Consider the following 19,715-nt stretch of genomic DNA (forward strand, 5'->3'; position numbering starts at 1 on the left):
TCATGCGTTACCTACTTTTTATTTCTACAACGACTCACGAAGTAACTTTTTTTTTTTTTTAAGTTGGGGCACTTGACTATGGAGAATTAATACTTCCCGTTGCGACATAATGTCGGTAGCATTGATGGTAACCGTTGACGCATAAATAGGTTGCAAATTCGTTACCTAGTTCGGTTCTGCACGCGTAAATCAACATTCTTTCTTTAGGTACATGTCAAGTCAACCTACCTAGTCAGTTATCACGTTATTTACCCGAAATATTAAGGTGCCCAGATCAATCAGACATCTTTTTGTGTGTGGAATATGTTTGCTTTTTCAGGCTAAAGCTCCGCGAAATATAATTAGCAGATGTACAGGAGCAAGTTGAAAATTTTGAGTTGATATTTATCCTACGAACCACATCGTCCACAAACTGTACCAATCTAACCTCGACCAATCGGCAGCCACTTAACAAACACACTTTTTGGGATTCCTCTTGCACATCAGCAATGAACGAATATGTGTTTAATAAGTAGCAAGGTATTTACGCAGTAAAGACGCCGACTTGCGACAGACACGATTTTTAAAAAGTGTAATAGTTTAACTAGTGACCACAGGTGCCATTTTTATCATACATTTGTTATTTAGCTACCAAAAAAGTTGCCGCCGAAAACCATAAAAATACAGTACTCAGATCTCTCGTTTTCAATCCAACGGCAGTCCTAAATTTTGGTCATAATTCCTCATTCGATAAAATATGATTTGAAGAGCTTTCCAGCCCAGTTCGGTTCTTTTCATACAAGGGATGCATTGCTTCTTTTAAACTGTGGAATAACCGGGGATGAATTATTTCTTGTGACGCCAAGAGCTGTTTCATTCGATGTCGTTCCTACCAAAAAAAAAAAAAAAAAATTCCATGAGCAAGTAATTTTGTCACGGTAGTTTTATTTCATCAGTAATTTGTGAACAATTTTGAAATCGTATAAAATAAAATTTTAAATCTGGAAATTAGTAAGCCTAGATAAGAAATACCAGAAATTTGATTTAAAAATTGCAACGAAACCAACGTGGTTATAAAATTCGTTTTTATTGCTCTGTTTGGTATGTTTAGGGCATTTTTATGTACGTTTTAGCGGCCTGGAGCATAAAACATGTTGAAATAGCCGCTAGCTTTATACTGGCAAAATTATGTCATTTCTGTAATTGCATTTTCCAGCCTTGTTTGGCTCATCAAGATAAAACAAAAGATCAATAAAGCGTTTCAAGGAAACAGTAAACACAATCCTACTTTGGGAGCTTCAAAACATGCTGGGCAGTTCTCAGCAATCACTGGCAATTTTGCTGACTCAGCAAATTGTCTTGTATCAGTTTCACGAACGTAAATGAAAGGTCGAATCACCCTCAAGTCTCCTTCCCTGATCGAAAAAGAAGCATTGTATGTTTACATTAGACATAGCTCTTTACGTTATCACAGAAAGTGGGTATTAAGTCAGCCTCCTAAGTTTCGGTTGATTACTTCATGTTCAAAATAAGTGAAAAAAATTGGTTCGAAACGTTTTATACATTGTTACAGCCATGAAACTACAATTGAAAAACAAATATTATAGTGTAGTGTTTAATCCGCCAAAACCAGTTGTTAATGAAAATACAATCCAAAGTTTATGATTGTTTTTTAGGCAATCCATAATAAATCATAGTACGCGAGGCTCATTGAAGGCATTGTACCAAATCAAGTTGGTCTTCCAAGTAGGGATGCGCCGAGCCGAGCCAGAACCCGAGTACTCGGTACCGAGCATCGCTGTTTTTAATGCTCGGTGCTCGGCCGAGCAGTTGCACAAACTGACCCGAGCGTTAAATTTGCATATTCAGGCACTGCTAACATATGTAACTAGTGTTCTAAAGGGTGCCTTTAAACAAAAACGAATGGTTTTTCAAATGGACTAGATGGTGGAAAACGCGTACTTTATGGGCATGTACAGCTTAATAAAACACCACCGGTGACGTAAGAGGCCTTGTAGAGCTAAAACGTAGAAAGGGGATTTTTTTGTGACGTCATAATGCACCGAGCGTGCTCGGCCGAGCACCGAGCATTAAAGTGAGATACTCGGTGCTCGACCAAACAGAACATTTGCAGTTTTGGCACATCCCTACTTCCAAGTATTGCCATAAGGCAAGGCACAGGTTAAAAAAGTCTAGCCTACAGTTGGTTTCGAACCCACGACAGGAGTCTTTTCGGGACTCGCGCTCTACCAACTGAGCTACAGAGGCTCAGTGATGAACCCCCGAATGTGGAAACACAATCACCGTTGCCTGCATTGTGATCACCAGTTCAACCATTGATCAGCTACGGTGAACGTACATGTACTTCAATGGGCATCACGTACTATGATTTATAAATGAGTATGCCGTGATCGCTGGTCTGCATCAATGCTTCAGGGCTGATTCCAGTACGTGTTCACCGTAGCCAATCCATAATAAGAATTCAACAATAGCTACAGATGCATTGCGATATTTTGGAAACGTTTTACTGGTCACACAACTGTATACTCACTGTACAGTGTAATTAGCTTTCATTGTGCGTAGTAATCCATTATGAAAGGCAGACATCAGAAAACTTTCTGCTAAGTCATCGAGATGTTGTATCCTACGAACCACATCGTCCACAAACTGTACCAATCTAACCTCGACCAATCGGCAGCCACTTAACAAACACACTTTTTGGGATTCCTCTTGCACATCAGCAATGAACGAATATGTGTTTAATAAGTAGCAAGGTATTTACGCAGTAAAGACGCCGACTTGCGACAGACACGATTTTTAAAAAGTGTAATAGTTTAACTAGTGACCACAGGTGCCATTTTTATCATACATTTGTTATTTAGCTACCAAAAAAGTTGCCGCCGAAAACCATAAAAATACAGTACTCAGATCTCTCGTTTTCAATCCAACGGCAGTCCTAAATTTTGGTCATAATTCCTCATTCGATAAAATATGATTTGAAGAGCTTTCCAGCCCAGTTCGGTTCTTTTCATACAAGGGATGCATTGCTTCTTTTAAACTGTGGAATAACCGGGGATGAATTATTTCTTGTGACGCCAAGAGCTGTTTCATTCGATGTCGTTCCTACCAAAAAAAAAAAAAAAAAATTCCATGAGCAAGTAATTTTGTCACGGTAGTTTTATTTCATCAGTAATTTGTGAACAATTTTGAAATCGTATAAAATAAAATTTTAAATCTGGAAATTAGTAAGCCTAGATAAGAAATACCAGAAATTTGATTTAAAAATTGCAACGAAACCAACGTGGTTATAAAATTCGTTTTTATTGCTCTGTTTGGTATGTTTAGGGCATTTTTATGTACGTTTTAGCGGCCTGGAGCATAAAACATGTTGAAATAGCCGCTAGCTTTATACTGGCAAAATTATGTCATTTCTGTAATTGCATTTTCCAGCCTTGTTTGGCTCATCAAGATAAAACAAAAGATCAATAAAGCGTTTCAAGGAAACAGTAAACACAATCCTACTTTGGGAGCTTCAAAACATGCTGGGCAGTTCTCAGCAATCACTGGCAATTTTGCTGACTCAGCAAATTGTCTTGTATCAGTTTCACGAACGTAAATGAAAGGTCGAATCACCCTCAAGTCTCCTTCCCTGATCGAAAAAGAAGCATTGTATGTTTACATTAGACATAGCTCTTTACGTTATCACAGAAAGTGGGTATTAAGTCAGCCTCCTAAGTTTCGGTTGATTACTTCATGTTCAAAATAAGTGAAAAAAATTGGTTCGAAACGTTTTATACATTGTTACAGCCATGAAACTACAATTGAAAAACAAATATTATAGTGTAGTGTTTAATCCGCCAAAACCAGTTGTTAATGAAAATACAATCCAAAGTTTATGATTGTTTTTTAGGCAATCCATAATAAATCATAGTACGCGAGGCTCATTGAAGGCATTGTACCAAATCAAGTTGGTCTTCCAAGTAGGGATGCGCCGAGCCGAGCCAGAACCCGAGTACTCGGTACCGAGCATCGCTGTTTTTAATGCTCGGTGCTCGGCCGAGCAGTTGCACAAACTGACCCGAGCGTTAAATTTGCATATTCAGGCACTGCTAACATATGTAACTAGTGTTCTAAAGGGTGCCTTTAAACAAAAACGAATGGTTTTTCAAATGGACTAGATGGTGGAAAACGCGTACTTTATGGGCATGTACAGCTTAATAAAACACCACCGGTGACGTAAGAGGCCTTGTAGAGCTAAAACGTAGAAAGGGGATTTTTTTGTGACGTCATAATGCACCGAGCGTGCTCGGCCGAGCACCGAGCATTAAAGTGAGATACTCGGTGCTCGACCAAACAGAACATTTGCAGTTTTGGCACATCCCTACTTCCAAGTATTGCCATAAGGCAAGGCACAGGTTAAAAAAGTCTAGCCTACAGTTGGTTTCGAACCCACGACAGGAGTCTTTTCGGGACTCGCGCTCTACCAACTGAGCTACAGAGGCTCAGTGATGAACCCCCGAATGTGGAAACACAATCACCGTTGCCTGCATTGTGATCACCAGTTCAACCATTGATCAGCTACGGTGAACGTACATGTACTTCAATGGGCATCACGTACTATGATTTATAAATGAGTATGCCGTGATCGCTGGTCTGCATCAATGCTTCAGGGCTGATTCCAGTACGTGTTCACCGTAGCCAATCCATAATAAGAATTCAACAATAGCTACAGATGCATTGCGATATTTTGGAAACGTTTTACTGGTCACACAACTGTATACTCACTGTACAGTGTAATTAGCTTTCATTGTGCGTAGTAATCCATTATGAAAGGCAGACATCAGAAAACTTTCTGCTAAGTCATCGAGATGTTGGCCAAATGCCAGTACATTCCAACCCTCTCTACGCGCACATGCGTAAATACGACCTCGTTTCATTCGAGAACAGAAAGCACAGATGGAAGTTGCAGAAGTTTCTAAGGCTTGCTCCAAAATGTCTGCGAATAGAATAAATTTTAATTTTTTCGATGCCTTTGTATTTTTAAAACCATTGATTAAATTTTGCACCAAACTGAAAATTCTATAAACTGTCTAAATTTTAAAATCAAGAGTAAAACTCAAGGTGACTCCCCAAACTTACTGCTAAGTACATACATTTCTGTTTTCACCTTTTATTAATTTGTTAGGTGATGCTAATAAATACTTTCCCAATGAAACTAAACAAATGGTTTCAATAGTCAATTTGGTAGAAAGAATAAATCTAGTACATTTTGACCAAATACATGTAACTAACTTTGTTCTTCATAGAAGTAAGTCACTCTCAATGCTTTCAGGTAAGGAATCAAAGGTGAAGGGTCATATGATGATGTCATGGGGTCTACAGTCACTGCCCCAAGCTGAAATTCCACACCACAACTTTTTGCATAGAACTGATATTGATGTAAAACATGGAGCAAAGATAAAGAGTCCTGTCAAAAACACAACAAATTTAACGAAAAAAACACACTTTGTAATCTTATTTGCTTTAAGTTAAGACAAAGATTACACAGTTTAGCACCTATGGAGAAAGTTTTTATCCTGTCAAAATTTTTATATACTGACCTTGCCTCCTGACAAGCATACCAGAACTTTATCTTCATTTTTAATCATTTCGAACTCTGCAATAGCTTCTGACGTTAACTTGAAAAGTCTTTTAGGTGGGGAGACAAACTTAGCTGAAATCTCCACATTTGACTTTAAAGTTGGTTTTCGCAATGTACAAGTCATATTAGCCATAGAATTATCACCATTAGATAAGTCCTTTTGAAAAGGTTGTTTCTCGTTAGTTCTTTGAGTTTTGTCAAAACTTGACTGTTCCTGGTCTTTTGAAATCATTTTGTTTGACTGACTGTCTTTTGTTAAATGGACTCCAGTGTTCGTTCCAGGTTTTTCATTTGTGGAAACTTTTATGCACTTTAGTCTGTTCTCTAAACATTCATTGAGCAAATGTTGAGGGACTTGAACACTTGATATAATTTCATTTTGACTTAGAGCTTGGATTTTCCTTCGCACTCTTAAAACGTTCGCTGGTGGTTGTGATGACAATGGTTGCTTTTTCAAAAGTTGTTGAGCCTCAGATGGTAACAGGAACCAACGAAGATGTGACACATTGTTGCTGAACATCATTGAATGGTTGGGCAGCTTGCTCTCATAGCCCTGTCACAATATATTAACGAAATGGCTAAGCAAATTCGCTTTTTATGCCTGAAAACTGACTTCAATCTTAGTGTCATTTTAGATTTTTTGATCTGGTGTCTTATAAAAAAATTAGATGTGGTCATTCTACAACCCCATTTAAAATCTGGTCATAAAATGCATAGTTAGTCTTGTCTTACGTGCAATGCTTGTATAAATATGTCACAAGTAACAAAAGAAGGCAATTGTTTGCACAAAATTAACACATGTAGTCTTGTCTATGACGTAACAAACTGGCTTTGGATTAATCCTGGGCGTTGTAATCCCATAAAACTACGTAATATTGATTGTAGATATCTTGACAGGGAAGCTTTCGTAAGGAGTAGAATAATTTTTAATGTTACAAAAATTATCAATACAATTTGGCAAACCAAAAAAGGTGGTCGCGGGCCAGATGAAATGACCTCAAGGGCTGGATCTGGCCCGTGGGCCATAGTTTGGTGACCCCTGATCTAGAGGTACAAGGAAGGGGTTGAAAATCAAATCTCGCTTATTAACACTAGATTTTTAATCCTAAGTTTACTAATGCGATTGTTTCCTTGTTCACTTTTATAGTTGGCCAAATGATACTTACTCTTGCTTAAACATTTGCCAGTTTGTCTGAACAATACAAGCTACAATAATGCATCTAATACAGTAAATATATATAGATTTTGGGAACAGTTTGCACGCAACAAAAATACTTTTTTAATCCCTTTTTTCAAAAAGGACTAAAATGGATTCCCCTCTAACTGTATTTCCAAGGCATGAATCTTCAGACAGAAATCACCTTCAAAGGCTGTTGGAAGATTTTCTTAGCAAATTGAAGCACATCATTATAACTTGGTGGTGCATCTTGATGTTTAACTTCTTGTGATAATTTAATTCCCTCTGCAGTAAATCGAATGTGACCCAACCATTTGCGATCTGCAAAAACCTAAAAACAAAAACACAGAAAAAAAATGGCATGAATTCAACCACTTACAATTGACACGCCATGTCTAAACAATGTTTATAACTTTGCATGTGTATGTTTATACATGGGATATTCTACTTTTTGCTGTAATAAAACAAGAATGGCAGCTTTTCTACATATAAAATGGTAATTTATTTACACTACCCCCTATTTAGTGATTAGCCCAGTGGTTCTCAACCTTTTTTACTATGCGACCCCCTTTAGAGATTTTCTAACACCACGCGACCCCTTTACACACGCACACGCACAGGAAGTTTAACTACCAGCATGTGTTGATTGTGTTCATCACACATTTGCAATCTAACGTGGCTGCAATAGTTCGGCGTTTTGCTGTATTCCGGAAAACACCTATTTTTCACTAACTATTTCACTATTTCGTGTTTTTTTATGTTAAGAAAAACCAAAACCCGCAATTATAGAAGTATACAATCGCAAATATTGTTGCGCCCGTTCTAAATCAAACGGTCGTGTGAGTTACTATACGCTAAACAAAAGTCACAGGGAAAGTTTTTTTGATACAGATAAAATAATTCCGTGTTCGGTTGCGTCTCCGCGACCCCCTCAAAAGTGCTTGGCGACCCCTTGGGGGGTCGCGACCCCCAGGTTGAGAAACACTGGATTAGCCACATATGCCATTCATTTGTTATACTTACAACAAATATATATTTGTAACCTAATTTAAATTGGGTCTCAATCTTTGCATGACACTACATTGTTTACAAAATAATGTCGCAAATCAATCATGTTCATACAATTAAATCCTTTTAATAGTTTATGTCTAAATGAAACGATTCCACTTTTGACTAAAGTCCAGCATATAAAATGCTACAAATTGATCATTTTATACCTTGTGTTTAGTGTGTCTCCACTCCCCTGTCTCTGGATTAAACATATACTGAGGAAGAAGTCGCCAACCATGACATGCTACCATGGCAACTGCTTCCATAACAAAGTCCACCTCCTGGTCTGAACAAAAGTATGAAAAATTCAGTCGAACAAAACCAGGTCTTAAAACTTCATGCTGGGAATATTCACTCTGTCTTCGTAGGTGCACTCTATCAAGTCGACTGTAACACAATATATAGGAATTAATGAAAATAGTAAAAACTGTATGGTATATTTCTATAAGCTAGTACCATGTGTGAAAAAAACTAGAAAATAATGTAAGAAACTAAAAACATAAAAGTACAGTTTTTCTATCTGTGAGAGTAATTTGCACAAAGAAACAAATTTGAGTGTTTTATAGGAAAGAAGTATGTTTTTAAATGAAGCAGCCCATCTTATGTTCCATAGAGCAAACTGTTGGGGCTACAAAAGTATATGTAGCATTACAACACAATATGTAACCGTGTAATCGGGGGCCTGGAGGTAAAGTGCGAGATTAACTTAGGTCCAACACTGCAACACACAGTTTAAACAGATAACAATTACATACGTAACATTTAAACTAGGGTTGGGCATTTGAACGGTCAAATAAAATCTGGTCAATTGACCGGTCAAATACTTGTCAAATAGGTCAAATATCGGTCAAATACTATTCCCATTATTAAATTGCAATTTTAGTTAAAAGTTGGAAGTTAATTCTTCTTCTAAACCATAAGTAATGGAAATGAAGGTTTCAACTTATGTAAATTTGTTTGTGAAATAGGAGATGTTCGGTTTATATTATATATATTACAGACTTTTCCGACTGCTTTGCATGCTTCATTTCATCAATGGCCCCACATGCGTGTCTGTAGTTTTCATTGGGTAATCACATTTGTGAACTGGATTTTCTTAATGTTCTATATACATCAGATTAAAGTCTAATTTTGACTGAGATTTAACTGCAAAACTCGCTTAAGTCTTAATTTATTTGGTTCCCACATCTCCATTCATGACAAAAAAGGAATGAACAAAAGCTTTATATGTACGTACTTTATCCCAATAAGTACTGATCTGGAACTTATCCACAAAACTTTATTCAGGGCAATTATAAGCTAAATATATAGCTACAAACAATTTTTGGATCAACTATAGAAAAAAGGACTGTGGACCTACAAGTTTACACAGATGGTTTAAATTACTTAGATTTTTTATCTGTCAGTAAAAATGTGCAACATTTGCAAAAATGCCCAATGAAAAGTATCTCCTAATTGTTTTGGCATTTATTTCAAATGAACAAAACACATCTATATTGGCTTTAAAAGCACTTAATACAAGAGTATGCCCTAAACTGTTCTACCTGAGGGTTATTAGAAATAATTTACCCTTTCCAACAACCAAAAAGCAAGTCCAAGAAAATTTACCACATTTGATTTTTGTAATTGAAAATAGTATTTGACCGGTTAAATAAAGTGCTGTCAATTGACCGTATTTGACCGGTCAATTGACCGGCTTGCCAACCCTAATTTAAACCACCCTTTCTTGACCAAAAGAGAGATATAAAGAAGCACTGACAAAAATATAGAAAATAATTTGTTTTTTAGGAAAAGTCAAATTGTTATCTGACCTGTCTTCCAACAAGGCCTCTTCAAATTGCTTTGCTTTATTTTCGTCAATTCCCAGAAGATCCTGGGCATATGGTCCAGCACATGCACAACCTCCCCTTGCCTGGAACATACATTGTATCACTATTAAGCTTGCTTTATAATTCCCATCCCTATGTTTATATACTAACCGCAACTGCAGTTTCCACAGATATTGATAAAATAATACATGTAGTTTCGATGTCCCATAATAGAAACTTTCATAAGAAAAAAACAATATGTGTCCTCCTCAGGGAAGGGGAGCCATAATAACAGGATATTGTAAAACACACAGTTCCATGTCTCAATATATATATATTGCCAAATCAATGTTTACCAAATTTTTTTTTAAAAAAGCAAAACTAGAAGGGTGGCTTAGCACATATTGCCCTTGCATATACACTATAACCTATTTTAAAACATAAATATATTTCCTATGCTTATTTTGCATTGGGTCCCATATTAGTCACCGTCTTTTATAACTTTAGTTGTTTCTGCAGGCAAAAACTCATGGGTCCCCACACATGCAAAGTTGTAGATAATGCATTTCAAGAGATAACCATGCAAAAGTCGGGTGTTGTAAGGTAAAACACAGTAATCGGCACTGGGCTTAAATAATAATACTATGTAGAATACAAACTATAAAATTAGATTCACCCCAGATATTGGTTGAAGTATGTCCTATTTAACGTTTTAACAAAACTGACCCATTTTAGGGGGCTAGTAGGGTAACTAATTGGGTTCGACACACAAACTAAAAAATATATAAAAACCACAATGACTCAATCAATAGTACTGCAAAATTTCAGCCTAATCCGCCAATGTTTAAAATTTTGACCACTAGAGGTGTTTTGAGCAACAACCGATAATGTTTCTGACGTCATAGGGCTGTTAACAAGCCCCTAACTGCCATGGCGCAAAAACGACCACCAGGAAACCCACCAACGAGCAACAAACAACTGGTTGCCCTTGTAACACTATTGCTCCAAAGAAATCTTTCGTTTGTGGTGCCCAGTACCATACAAATACGTTTTACACTTTAGGGGCTTGTGGGGTAAATGTCAACAATTGACACCTATAAATGGCATACTATACAAGAAATCCAAATTTCAGCCAATTCTGGGGGTATCAACAAAAATACTGGGGATATCAACAAAAACAAAGTGGGATGCACATCTACATGAATATATCTACCATCAATGCAAATTTCAGCCAAATCCATCAAACATTTGATGGAAAAACGAGTCGGACAAACTTTGGGTAAAAACACCCATTTTAGGGGGCGAGCGGGGTAAATACTGGGGTTATCAACAAAAACAAAGTGGGATGCACATCTACATAACTATATCTACCATCTGTGTAAATTTCAGCCAAATCCATCAAACATTTGATGGAAAAACGAGTCGGACAAACTTTGGGTAAAAATACCCATTTTAGGGGGCTAGCGGGGTAAATACTTGGGTTATCAACAAAAACAAAGTGGGATGCACATCTACATAACTATATCTACCATCTGTGTAAATTTCAGCCAAATCCATCAAACATTTGATGGAAAAACGAGTCGGACAAACTTTGGGTAAAAACACCCATTTTAGGGGGCGAGCGGGGTAAATACTGGGGTTATCAACAAAAACAAAGTGGGATGCACATCTACATAACTATATCTACCATCTGTGTAAATTTCAGCCAAATCCATCAAACATTTGATGGAAAAACGAGTCGGACAAACTTTGGGGAGAAAAAAAAAGGAAGAAAAAACAAGAAAAAAAAACTAGAAGGGTGGCTCAGCACATATTTCAATTGCACATACACTATAACCTATTTTGAAACGTTAATATATTCCCTACACTTTTTTTTATATTGGGTCCCATACCACCCACTGTCTTTTATAACCTTAGTTGTTTCTGCAGGCAGAAACTCATGGGTCCCCCACACATGCAAAGTTAAAAACTATGCATTTCAAAAGACAACCATCAGTAAGTTTGGTGTTTTAAGAAAAACTGTGGTCAGATCTTCGCTTAAATAATCATGCTATTAAAAGTACTAACAATGCAAATCTGATTCAATTCACACATTGTTTGAAGTTTGTCCTATTTAGTGCTCTATTTATAGAAAAGAAGGGATAAATAGTGGCAAAATAAAGTGAAACACAAAAATCGACACCTATAAATAACAAATTCTACAAGTTGTCCAAATTTCATTCAATTCCGACACAGTTTTTATAAATCGCCCATTTTAGGGGGCTGGTTAGGTAGATGTTAAAGCTATAGGGTGAAACATAACAATCGACACCTAAAAATAACATAATCTACTAACCATCCCAATGTCATTCAATTCAGACATTGTTAAAAACATGGACCCATTTTGGGGGGCTAGTGGGGTAAATGTTGGGAAGACAGGGTTGAACACAACAATTAACAATTATAAATAGCACACTCTATAAGCCAGTGGTCTTCAACCTTTTTTATAGGCGACCCCAATTTAAGGGAAAATGAAATCAGAATTTGCATGCGACCCCATTTTTATCAACACTAAGAAAAATGTTTTAAGTAATGCTGAACCGAAAGAACAAGTACACAAACTATACATAATTACAAACAAATATGGCGATACAAAAGTATTCAGAAAAAATGGCTATACAAAAGCATTACGAAAAAGGTTTTTAAGGCGTTTCATTTAAGACACAAACCCAATTTTCGGGACACAAACTTGTCAAATTGTTCAACATTTAGTTTGCACTGTTAGTGAGATGGTTGCGCCTGTATACTGTCCACAAGTTTTTGAAGCTGCGGCTTGACTTTGCACAAGCTTAACCGCATGTCATGCTCCACTTCCAATCGATTACGATGTTTCGTTTCTAATACACTCGTTGCACTAAATCCTGCTTCACACAGCCATGTGGTTGAAAACGGGATTAGAAAAATTTGACATAGTTGGGTACGTTACATAAATAACTATTCACTCGTTCTGGTGTCACCTTACATAATACAAACTTATAGTGTTGAGTCATAATACACGTTGTCCAAACCCATTGTTACGCGATAAAGGCATTTTGTGTTTTTTCACTACCACGATTTAATTGCAACATGAGGTAGCAAGCTGTACCACAAAACAAGAGCAAAAGTTGCGACCTAAAAGAACATAATATTAGTTTTATTTTCTGTAATCAATTTTAAAATGCAATAAATTAAAGCGACTTATTGCGACCCCAGATAAAGTTTAGGCAACCCCACTTGGGGTCGCGACCCATAGGTTGACGACCACTGCTATAAGCTGTCAAAATTTCATCCAATTCAGACATTGTTTAAAAAATTCACCCATTTTAGGGGGCAAGAGGGGTAAATATTGGGACTTCAGGGTTAAACACAACAATCGACACCTATAAATGACAAACTCTGCAAACTGTCCAAATTTCATTTAATTCCAACACTGTTTAAAAATTTCACCCTTTTTAGGGGGTTAGTGGGGTAACTGATGGGGTTTTACACCCAAAAGTATAAAATATTAAACCACAATGACCCAAGCAACAGTCCTGTAAAATTTTATCCAAATCGGGTAATGTTTAAACTTTTGACCACTAGAGGCGTCATTATCAACATTCGTTAACACATCTGACGTCATAAGGCTGTTAACACCCCCTCTGACTGACATGTGCAAAACCGTCCACCCAGTATTGCACAAACACAAGTACCATATGTTCTGTTGCCTATATTATATCATTACACCAAAGAAATTTTCTGTTTGTGGTGCACAGCAACCTACAAAAACATTTTACATTTCGGGGTCTAGCGGGGTAAATACTGGGGTTATCAAGTCAAACGAAGTAGATGGCACATCTGCATAACCATATCTACCATCTCTGAAAGTTTCATCGAAATCCATCAAACATTTCATGGCAAAGTGGGGTGGACAAACTTCAGGGAAGAAAAAAAAAAGAAAAAAAAACTTCAGGGAAGGGGACCCATAAAAAAAACAATTTGAGTAAAATCAATATGTGTCCCCTTCAGGGAAGGGGACCCATAACTATCAGTGTATTTCATGACCAGAATCAAACTTACAATGGTTGACTAAAATGCAGTCAAAATCACATGCATCGTGAACTGTAAAACTTAGTCAAAAAAGAATTGCCAACTATGGAAAGACTGCAAATCGGGGCAATGAAACAGTAGCAAACTTACTTGAATTCCAAACAAATCATTAAGAAGTGCAGCCACAAAGTTATGATGGAGATAATTTTGTGTTTCAGGACAAAATATCATCAATGAGAATATTGCAAGCTTGTCTTCTGACAGATGGTCTGGTTGGCCAAGTATTTCAAGATTGGGTTCATGTCTCCATCGGTCAGTAACTTTTCTGTATAATTTTGACTCTCTTGCAATGATTGTTACGGAGCCAACACTCTAACAACAAAAAAGCAGAGATTTTACACCTTTAAGTACTAGGCCTTGTTACATTTTATTTAAATTTATAAGTTCAACCTCATCAAACAATAACTTAATTACTTTTTTGTGTATAGGTATGTTTTATAACCTAGGTTGCGAAGTACAACATAAAAGGCCTAACTCAGTGCTTCTCAACCTCCAAGGACTTTTCAAAGTTGAGGGGAAGAATTTACTTTAATTTGTTCATGTTGTTTGTAAACAGACACTTTAGATCAGGGGTGGGCAACCTTTGTTACTATAGGGCCAATTATAAATGTCAAAATTGGATCGCGGGCCACACCTGTGTATAACACAAAGTGATTTTGCTTGGTTTCTTACCAAATATGCTTAACTACAAGTATAATTCGTATTTGATTCTAGCCACATTTTGCCAGGTCACAGAAAACTAGCATCAGGCGCATTAATCAGCTCAAAAATATGTAATAATTGGACTCGTTTGCCAGTACTTTTGAAATCCAAGCGTCTCCGCAGGCCGCACAGCCTTTAATGAAGGGCCGCATGCGGGCCGCAGGTTGCCCACCCCCGCTTTAGATCATATAAAGGAATATAACCTGTGTAGTCAAAAAAAGACCTTATTTTTAGTCATCTTTGTATGGTTTAGCACAGTGGCTCCCAACCTTTTTTGACACGACCCAAAAACATCCAAAAAATTGTTGTGTGGTTTCTCGCGACCCATGGACATACATTGATACTTTTTTTGGGGTCATACTTTCTTCAAGTAAATCAGGAAAGAAAATTACTCCAGATTTGCCAGATTAAAAAATCAAACAAATCTTATTTGTCCAAGTCGTCAGTAAGTTATTAATCGGCAACAATTTAAATCCGTGGGAAATAAAACATAACACTACGAAACAAAACCGAAAAGTAGATGCTCTTATTGTCACAAAATAGGCACCCCTACGGAATTTTCAGGCGACCCAACTTTGGGTCGCGACCCATAGGTTGGGAAACACTGGTTTAGCATCTACATTCTACAATGTGGTAAATAGGGGGAGAATGAAAATGTTTTAAATTGTTAAATGAGGAATTCATATATATATATAAAGGTTTGGAACCACTGGCCTGACTCCAGTCCGATATCTAGTCTTAATTTTCTAAGAAGTCAGAAAAATTACAGCAAGACGACGTTCTTAAAATAACAGGCCCCAGCAAATTAAAAAAACTAACACTACGAAAAGTGAAAATAAATACTTCAAACCTTTGGCACAAAACACATGTTACACTTTCTGTTGTCAAATAGATACAAGCAGAATTTTCTTAAAAAAATTTTACGATCTTATGAATGTCCTGTCATATAAAAATGCAAAATTTCACAAAGCGTTTTCCAACCTGTTTAAGTTCCATAGCCAGAGCTGCTCTCACACATCCAACAACACGCGGGGTACCTCCTTCCTCACGAGCTTCTTCATCTTGAAGATACCGATGGCCGTTTCTTCGCACAAAGAACACTGCTCCCCCTCCACAGTTGGATGGAACTGAGTTCTGAAAAAGACACCGTTTGGCCACCAGGACACCTTCAAGACAAAAATGATTCTATTTGTTCAAAATAGTGTTGGGTTTTAAAATTCTTTGCATGAATATCAAATAGTTTCACAACGCACTTTAATGTTCAATTATATTTTACTGGGCTTCAGTGGTGCATAGTTTTTCTTTAAGGAAAAAATGAATGTAACATAAATTTTAGTCCACAAATATAATTTATTTTAGCAAAATATTGTGTTAAACTATGAAGTTTGGTTGTATATGACCCTGTACTACAGTTTCGGGACAATAGTTTTAAGATTTAGCCTGTACTATAGTTTAAATATAAAAGTACATGTAACCTGACAAAATAAATACCTGGGGCATCAACACCTCCAACAAACTTATGCATGGACAGAAAAACAGCATCTTTCGAAGCATCATTGTCTGATAAAGGGTGCATGTCGATATTCACATATGGACCAGCAGTGGCATAATCCCAGAAAGCAAGAGCTCCATACTTATGTAACAGCGATGAGATAGCAACGGTATCAGAAATTATGCCTTAAGAAAAAAATGTTCAAAAAATTGAAAATTGAAATTGAAAAAGTTTGAAGTGCCGATTTAATAATTTACATTGAAAGTTTAAACAACCATATTCTGAAGTTTATCACAGTTAAGTCAGTAAGCAGTAGCAAATAGGTTTTTACAAAGGAAGAGTTCTTCAAAAAGCAATTCTAAAATATTGGATAAATTTTGGCTAAGACGTAAAACACAGAAACCAATTCACATGCTGCAACATGTTTTACTAAACCTCTAACGTACAGACAATTTGGATAATATTTGACAATTTGACACAAACGCCAATGGTATCACATCACAATGAAATGGCTCATAACGTTTATTTTCTAACCTACTGTCATGTCTTCAAAACATTTTAGTTTGAAGTAATGCGTTAAACAACAAAATAAAAATAAATTCACACCTGTCACATTAGATACAGCTGAAAAACATCCAATCATCTTTAAACCAGTTTCCTTGTAAGATTTAAGGCCTTCTTCTAAGTGATGAAGATTAATGTATCCATTCTCATCTTCACTTATGCGTATCACCTGCATGTTGGATTACAATTTAGACCAAAATTAGTGATTAAGGTCCAGCTGATTTTTCTATACAATTCCACATTGTATAACACTTGTTTTTTGCTTGAAGCTCTGACTATGCATTATTGACTGTTTTGTACAAACATAGGTTTAGAACTGGAACTACTGATATGCCTTTCATTTACAAGAATACATTAAAAATATGGGTTAATACGTTCTATAATAGTTCATGTTGTATTTGAATTGTTAAGCTAATAGTTAAACTTGTCTGTGATAATAAAAGTGCTTAAATAATATCAAAACCAAGAGGTATAGGCAGCAAAAAAAAATTTAACACCAAAATATATTCAGATCTACATTTGCATTTCCGGGTTAATTCAAATAACATTAAAAATTTACTTGCGCTGCAATTTCTCTCCAAGGTAGAAGATTTGAATGATGTTCATGCGGTCCCACAAACACCACAGGAGGTTGACTGAAGTTCAGAGCATTAATTAATTTGTCCACTGCCCCGGTGACTCCATTTCCAACAAAGATCACAGCGTCATGTTCATCAGCATGAAGAGCATTTCGCAGCATCAATCTATGTCATGTTGATTACTATTTACTTGATACAACCACATTATTTCTTATTGCCTACCAAATTTAAGAGTTTTTTTAAGAGAAAATTGACCTGTTTTGCTCTACTATTAATACATTTTCCTAAATTACAGAATTTAAGCTTTTTATGTTTTACCATTTTGTACATGTATTTGCAGGTGGGGCAAAAAAATACATATATATATATATTATACATGGTAGAGAAAGCATTCAAATGTCACTTCAATTATATATTTATTCAGTGGTATAATGCACTTGTCTGACCAGATCTTCCAATCTAGAATCTCTTTAACACCTTTAAAATATTCCTATAAACATTTTTACACCAATCAACTCATACCTTGCTTCTTGAAGAAACATAGAAGACTGAAGGGATGTAACAGTTGTGGTGGTATGAGTATTTCCATAACTGGGTAGGATATGGTCTTTGATGTAAGTTTCAATAGACTCCAATGCCCTTCCAGATGCAATGTAGTCACAATAAACAACTTTCCTTATTCCGTAAGGCCCAGACAGAACTGTGTCATTGCCAATAATGTCTTTATCAATAAACTTTATAATGTCCTCTTGATGTTTTGTGTCAGATTGTTGTAAACTTGATACTCCATTGGGTTTTTCCGAGATAGGAATGTCATGAAATCTCCTTCGGCCATGATGCTTAGTTTTGGTGTCTTGGTGTGATTTAAAAGTGACATCCATGTATTTTATTGTTAAAAAATAACACTATAAATTCAGCTAATTCGTCTCTATTACAACACAAAGACAAGTTTAAAAACAACATTTATACCATTTATCTTATATTATTCTAAAAAGTATGTATGGAAATCATACCAATACCCAGCATACTTGCAGTACTTGTGACACGGACAAATAATTGAGGATCCTTGCTACCATTCCGAAAACTCATTCAGACATATATGCGAGAAAATTTATCCAAATACTCCAAAACAGCAGGAGTGCTTTGCAAAGAGTTGAAAATTCTTTTTTCTGGTTTCGAAGTCACTTTTTCCAACATGTAGATGAGATGATTGTGAAAACAAGTGAATGAAGTACCGAGATTAAGGGAAATATCAACCCAGTCTTTAATGCAGTCAAAAGGTGTTTGTTGAAATCCACTGTACATTGCTGGATTGGAAAGAATACCTCGTGCAGCCATTACACCATCAGCTCCTGAAACAGTAAGAGCATTATTGTATTCAGCTATTACTATAATGTCAGTATGATCAAGGGTGTTCAATATTTTAGTTACTTAGTCCACGATATAGGTTTAATATACATGTTGATCTCAATTGAAAAAATGGCAAAACAAAATTAAATGTTTGACTAGAACAACCTTGAGTTTTATTTTTACACAACTTGACCAAGGCCTAAAACAAAAACATTATGGATGTTTATTGATCTGAGATAAATGTAACACAACATCACTTAAGATAAATGTAACACAACATTAAGTACTTCACATTAGGCCGATAGGTGCTATATTTATCAGATGCTATTGTTAAATGTCTTGATTTAAAAACAATGAACACATAACAAAACATTTTCAAAGTTGAGCAACAATTTATGTTTTTCATCCAAAGTATATGAATATTAACCTGTAATTTGATGGATTTGAGAAACATCCTCCATACTGGTAATGTCACCATTGGCAACAACGGGAATGGAAATTAGATCTTTGATCAGTTTTATTTCATCGTAATGCACTGGTTGATATCGCTCTGCTGTTGTCCTTCCATGTATAGAAATATAACTTAATCCACTTTGTTCCAAAGACTTGCAGAGTGCAACTGTCTTTTTAATGTCCTTGTGAAGTCGAATCTTTGCTGATATTGCAAAAACTGGGTCGGAAATGCGATTTCTTGCGCATTTTACAAAATCAGCAAGCCGTTCTGGATTTTCCAGTAGTTTTGCTCCGTAACCCTCAGCCATTGCCCATCTTTGTGGGCAACCACAGTTAAGACAAACTCCATCACAATAGGGATAAACTAATTCTGTGGCATCAGCGAAATCTTTGGCGTTACTGGCTGCGAATTGAACAACCAGTGGTCTATCTTTTGCGTTGGTGATAAACTCCACGTCTCGACAGGATTTGGATTTAATAAAAGAACTTGACACAATCATTGGTGTGTAAGCTAAATCACATCCATATTTGCGTACTAATGTTCTAAATGCAAGTTTTGAATAACGCACCATGGGAGCGCAAACTTTGACAGGCTGTTTGCTTTTAAGAAGTTCGACCAAATCGCATCTGGTATCGGTAATCTCACTCAAGTCTTCCATACCTTCTTAGTCCTCCTTCCTTACCTTCGAAATTGTTGAGTGAATGTATGTTTTGATTGAGACTCTTGTTTACCACGTGTTCGATGAAAAACAACTGGCTTCAACCAAGCATGACGACCAAAAAAGGGATTTTTTTTCTTTCAGTGGGTGTTCTT

At 36.3% G+C, this 19,715-nt stretch overlaps 2 protein-coding genes across 2 annotated transcripts; both read right to left on the bottom strand.

The window, feature by feature from the left end:
* Window positions 1-489: 489 nt before the first annotated feature.
* LOC145204282 (uncharacterized) lies at window positions 490-18,040 on the bottom strand. Its single transcript, XM_080076763.1, has 16 exons — window positions 17,621-18,040; window positions 17,080-17,263; window positions 16,563-16,689; window positions 15,956-16,141; window positions 15,446-15,630; window positions 13,853-14,074; window positions 9,659-9,759; window positions 8,015-8,234; window positions 6,982-7,128; window positions 5,580-6,173; window positions 5,272-5,446; window positions 4,765-4,975; window positions 3,502-3,628; window positions 2,531-3,102; window positions 1,268-1,394; window positions 490-868 (listed from the first exon to the last, which is right to left on the bottom strand). The coding sequence occupies exons 1-14, from the start codon at window positions 17,977-17,979 to the stop codon at window positions 2,947-2,949; spliced, it is 2,994 nt and encodes a 997-aa protein (XP_079932889.1). The 5' UTR covers window positions 17,980-18,040; the 3' UTR covers window positions 490-868; window positions 1,268-1,394; window positions 2,531-2,946.
* LOC145204286 (tRNA-dihydrouridine(20a/20b) synthase [NAD(P)+]-like) lies at window positions 18,026-19,639 on the bottom strand. The gene is made up of 2 exons (XM_080076770.1): window positions 18,876-19,639; window positions 18,026-18,450 (listed from the first exon to the last, which is right to left on the bottom strand). The coding sequence occupies exons 1-2, from the start codon at window positions 19,558-19,560 to the stop codon at window positions 18,188-18,190; spliced, it is 948 nt and encodes a 315-aa protein (XP_079932896.1). The 5' UTR covers window positions 19,561-19,639; the 3' UTR covers window positions 18,026-18,187.
* Between the last annotated feature and the right edge of the window lie 76 nt (window positions 19,640-19,715).

The sequence above is a fragment of the Phallusia mammillata genome, chromosome 8 (genome assembly GCF_965637545.1).
Source record: "Phallusia mammillata chromosome 8, kaPhaMamm4.hap1.1, whole genome shotgun sequence".
Lineage (NCBI taxonomy): Eukaryota > Metazoa > Chordata > Ascidiacea > Phlebobranchia > Ascidiidae > Phallusia > Phallusia mammillata.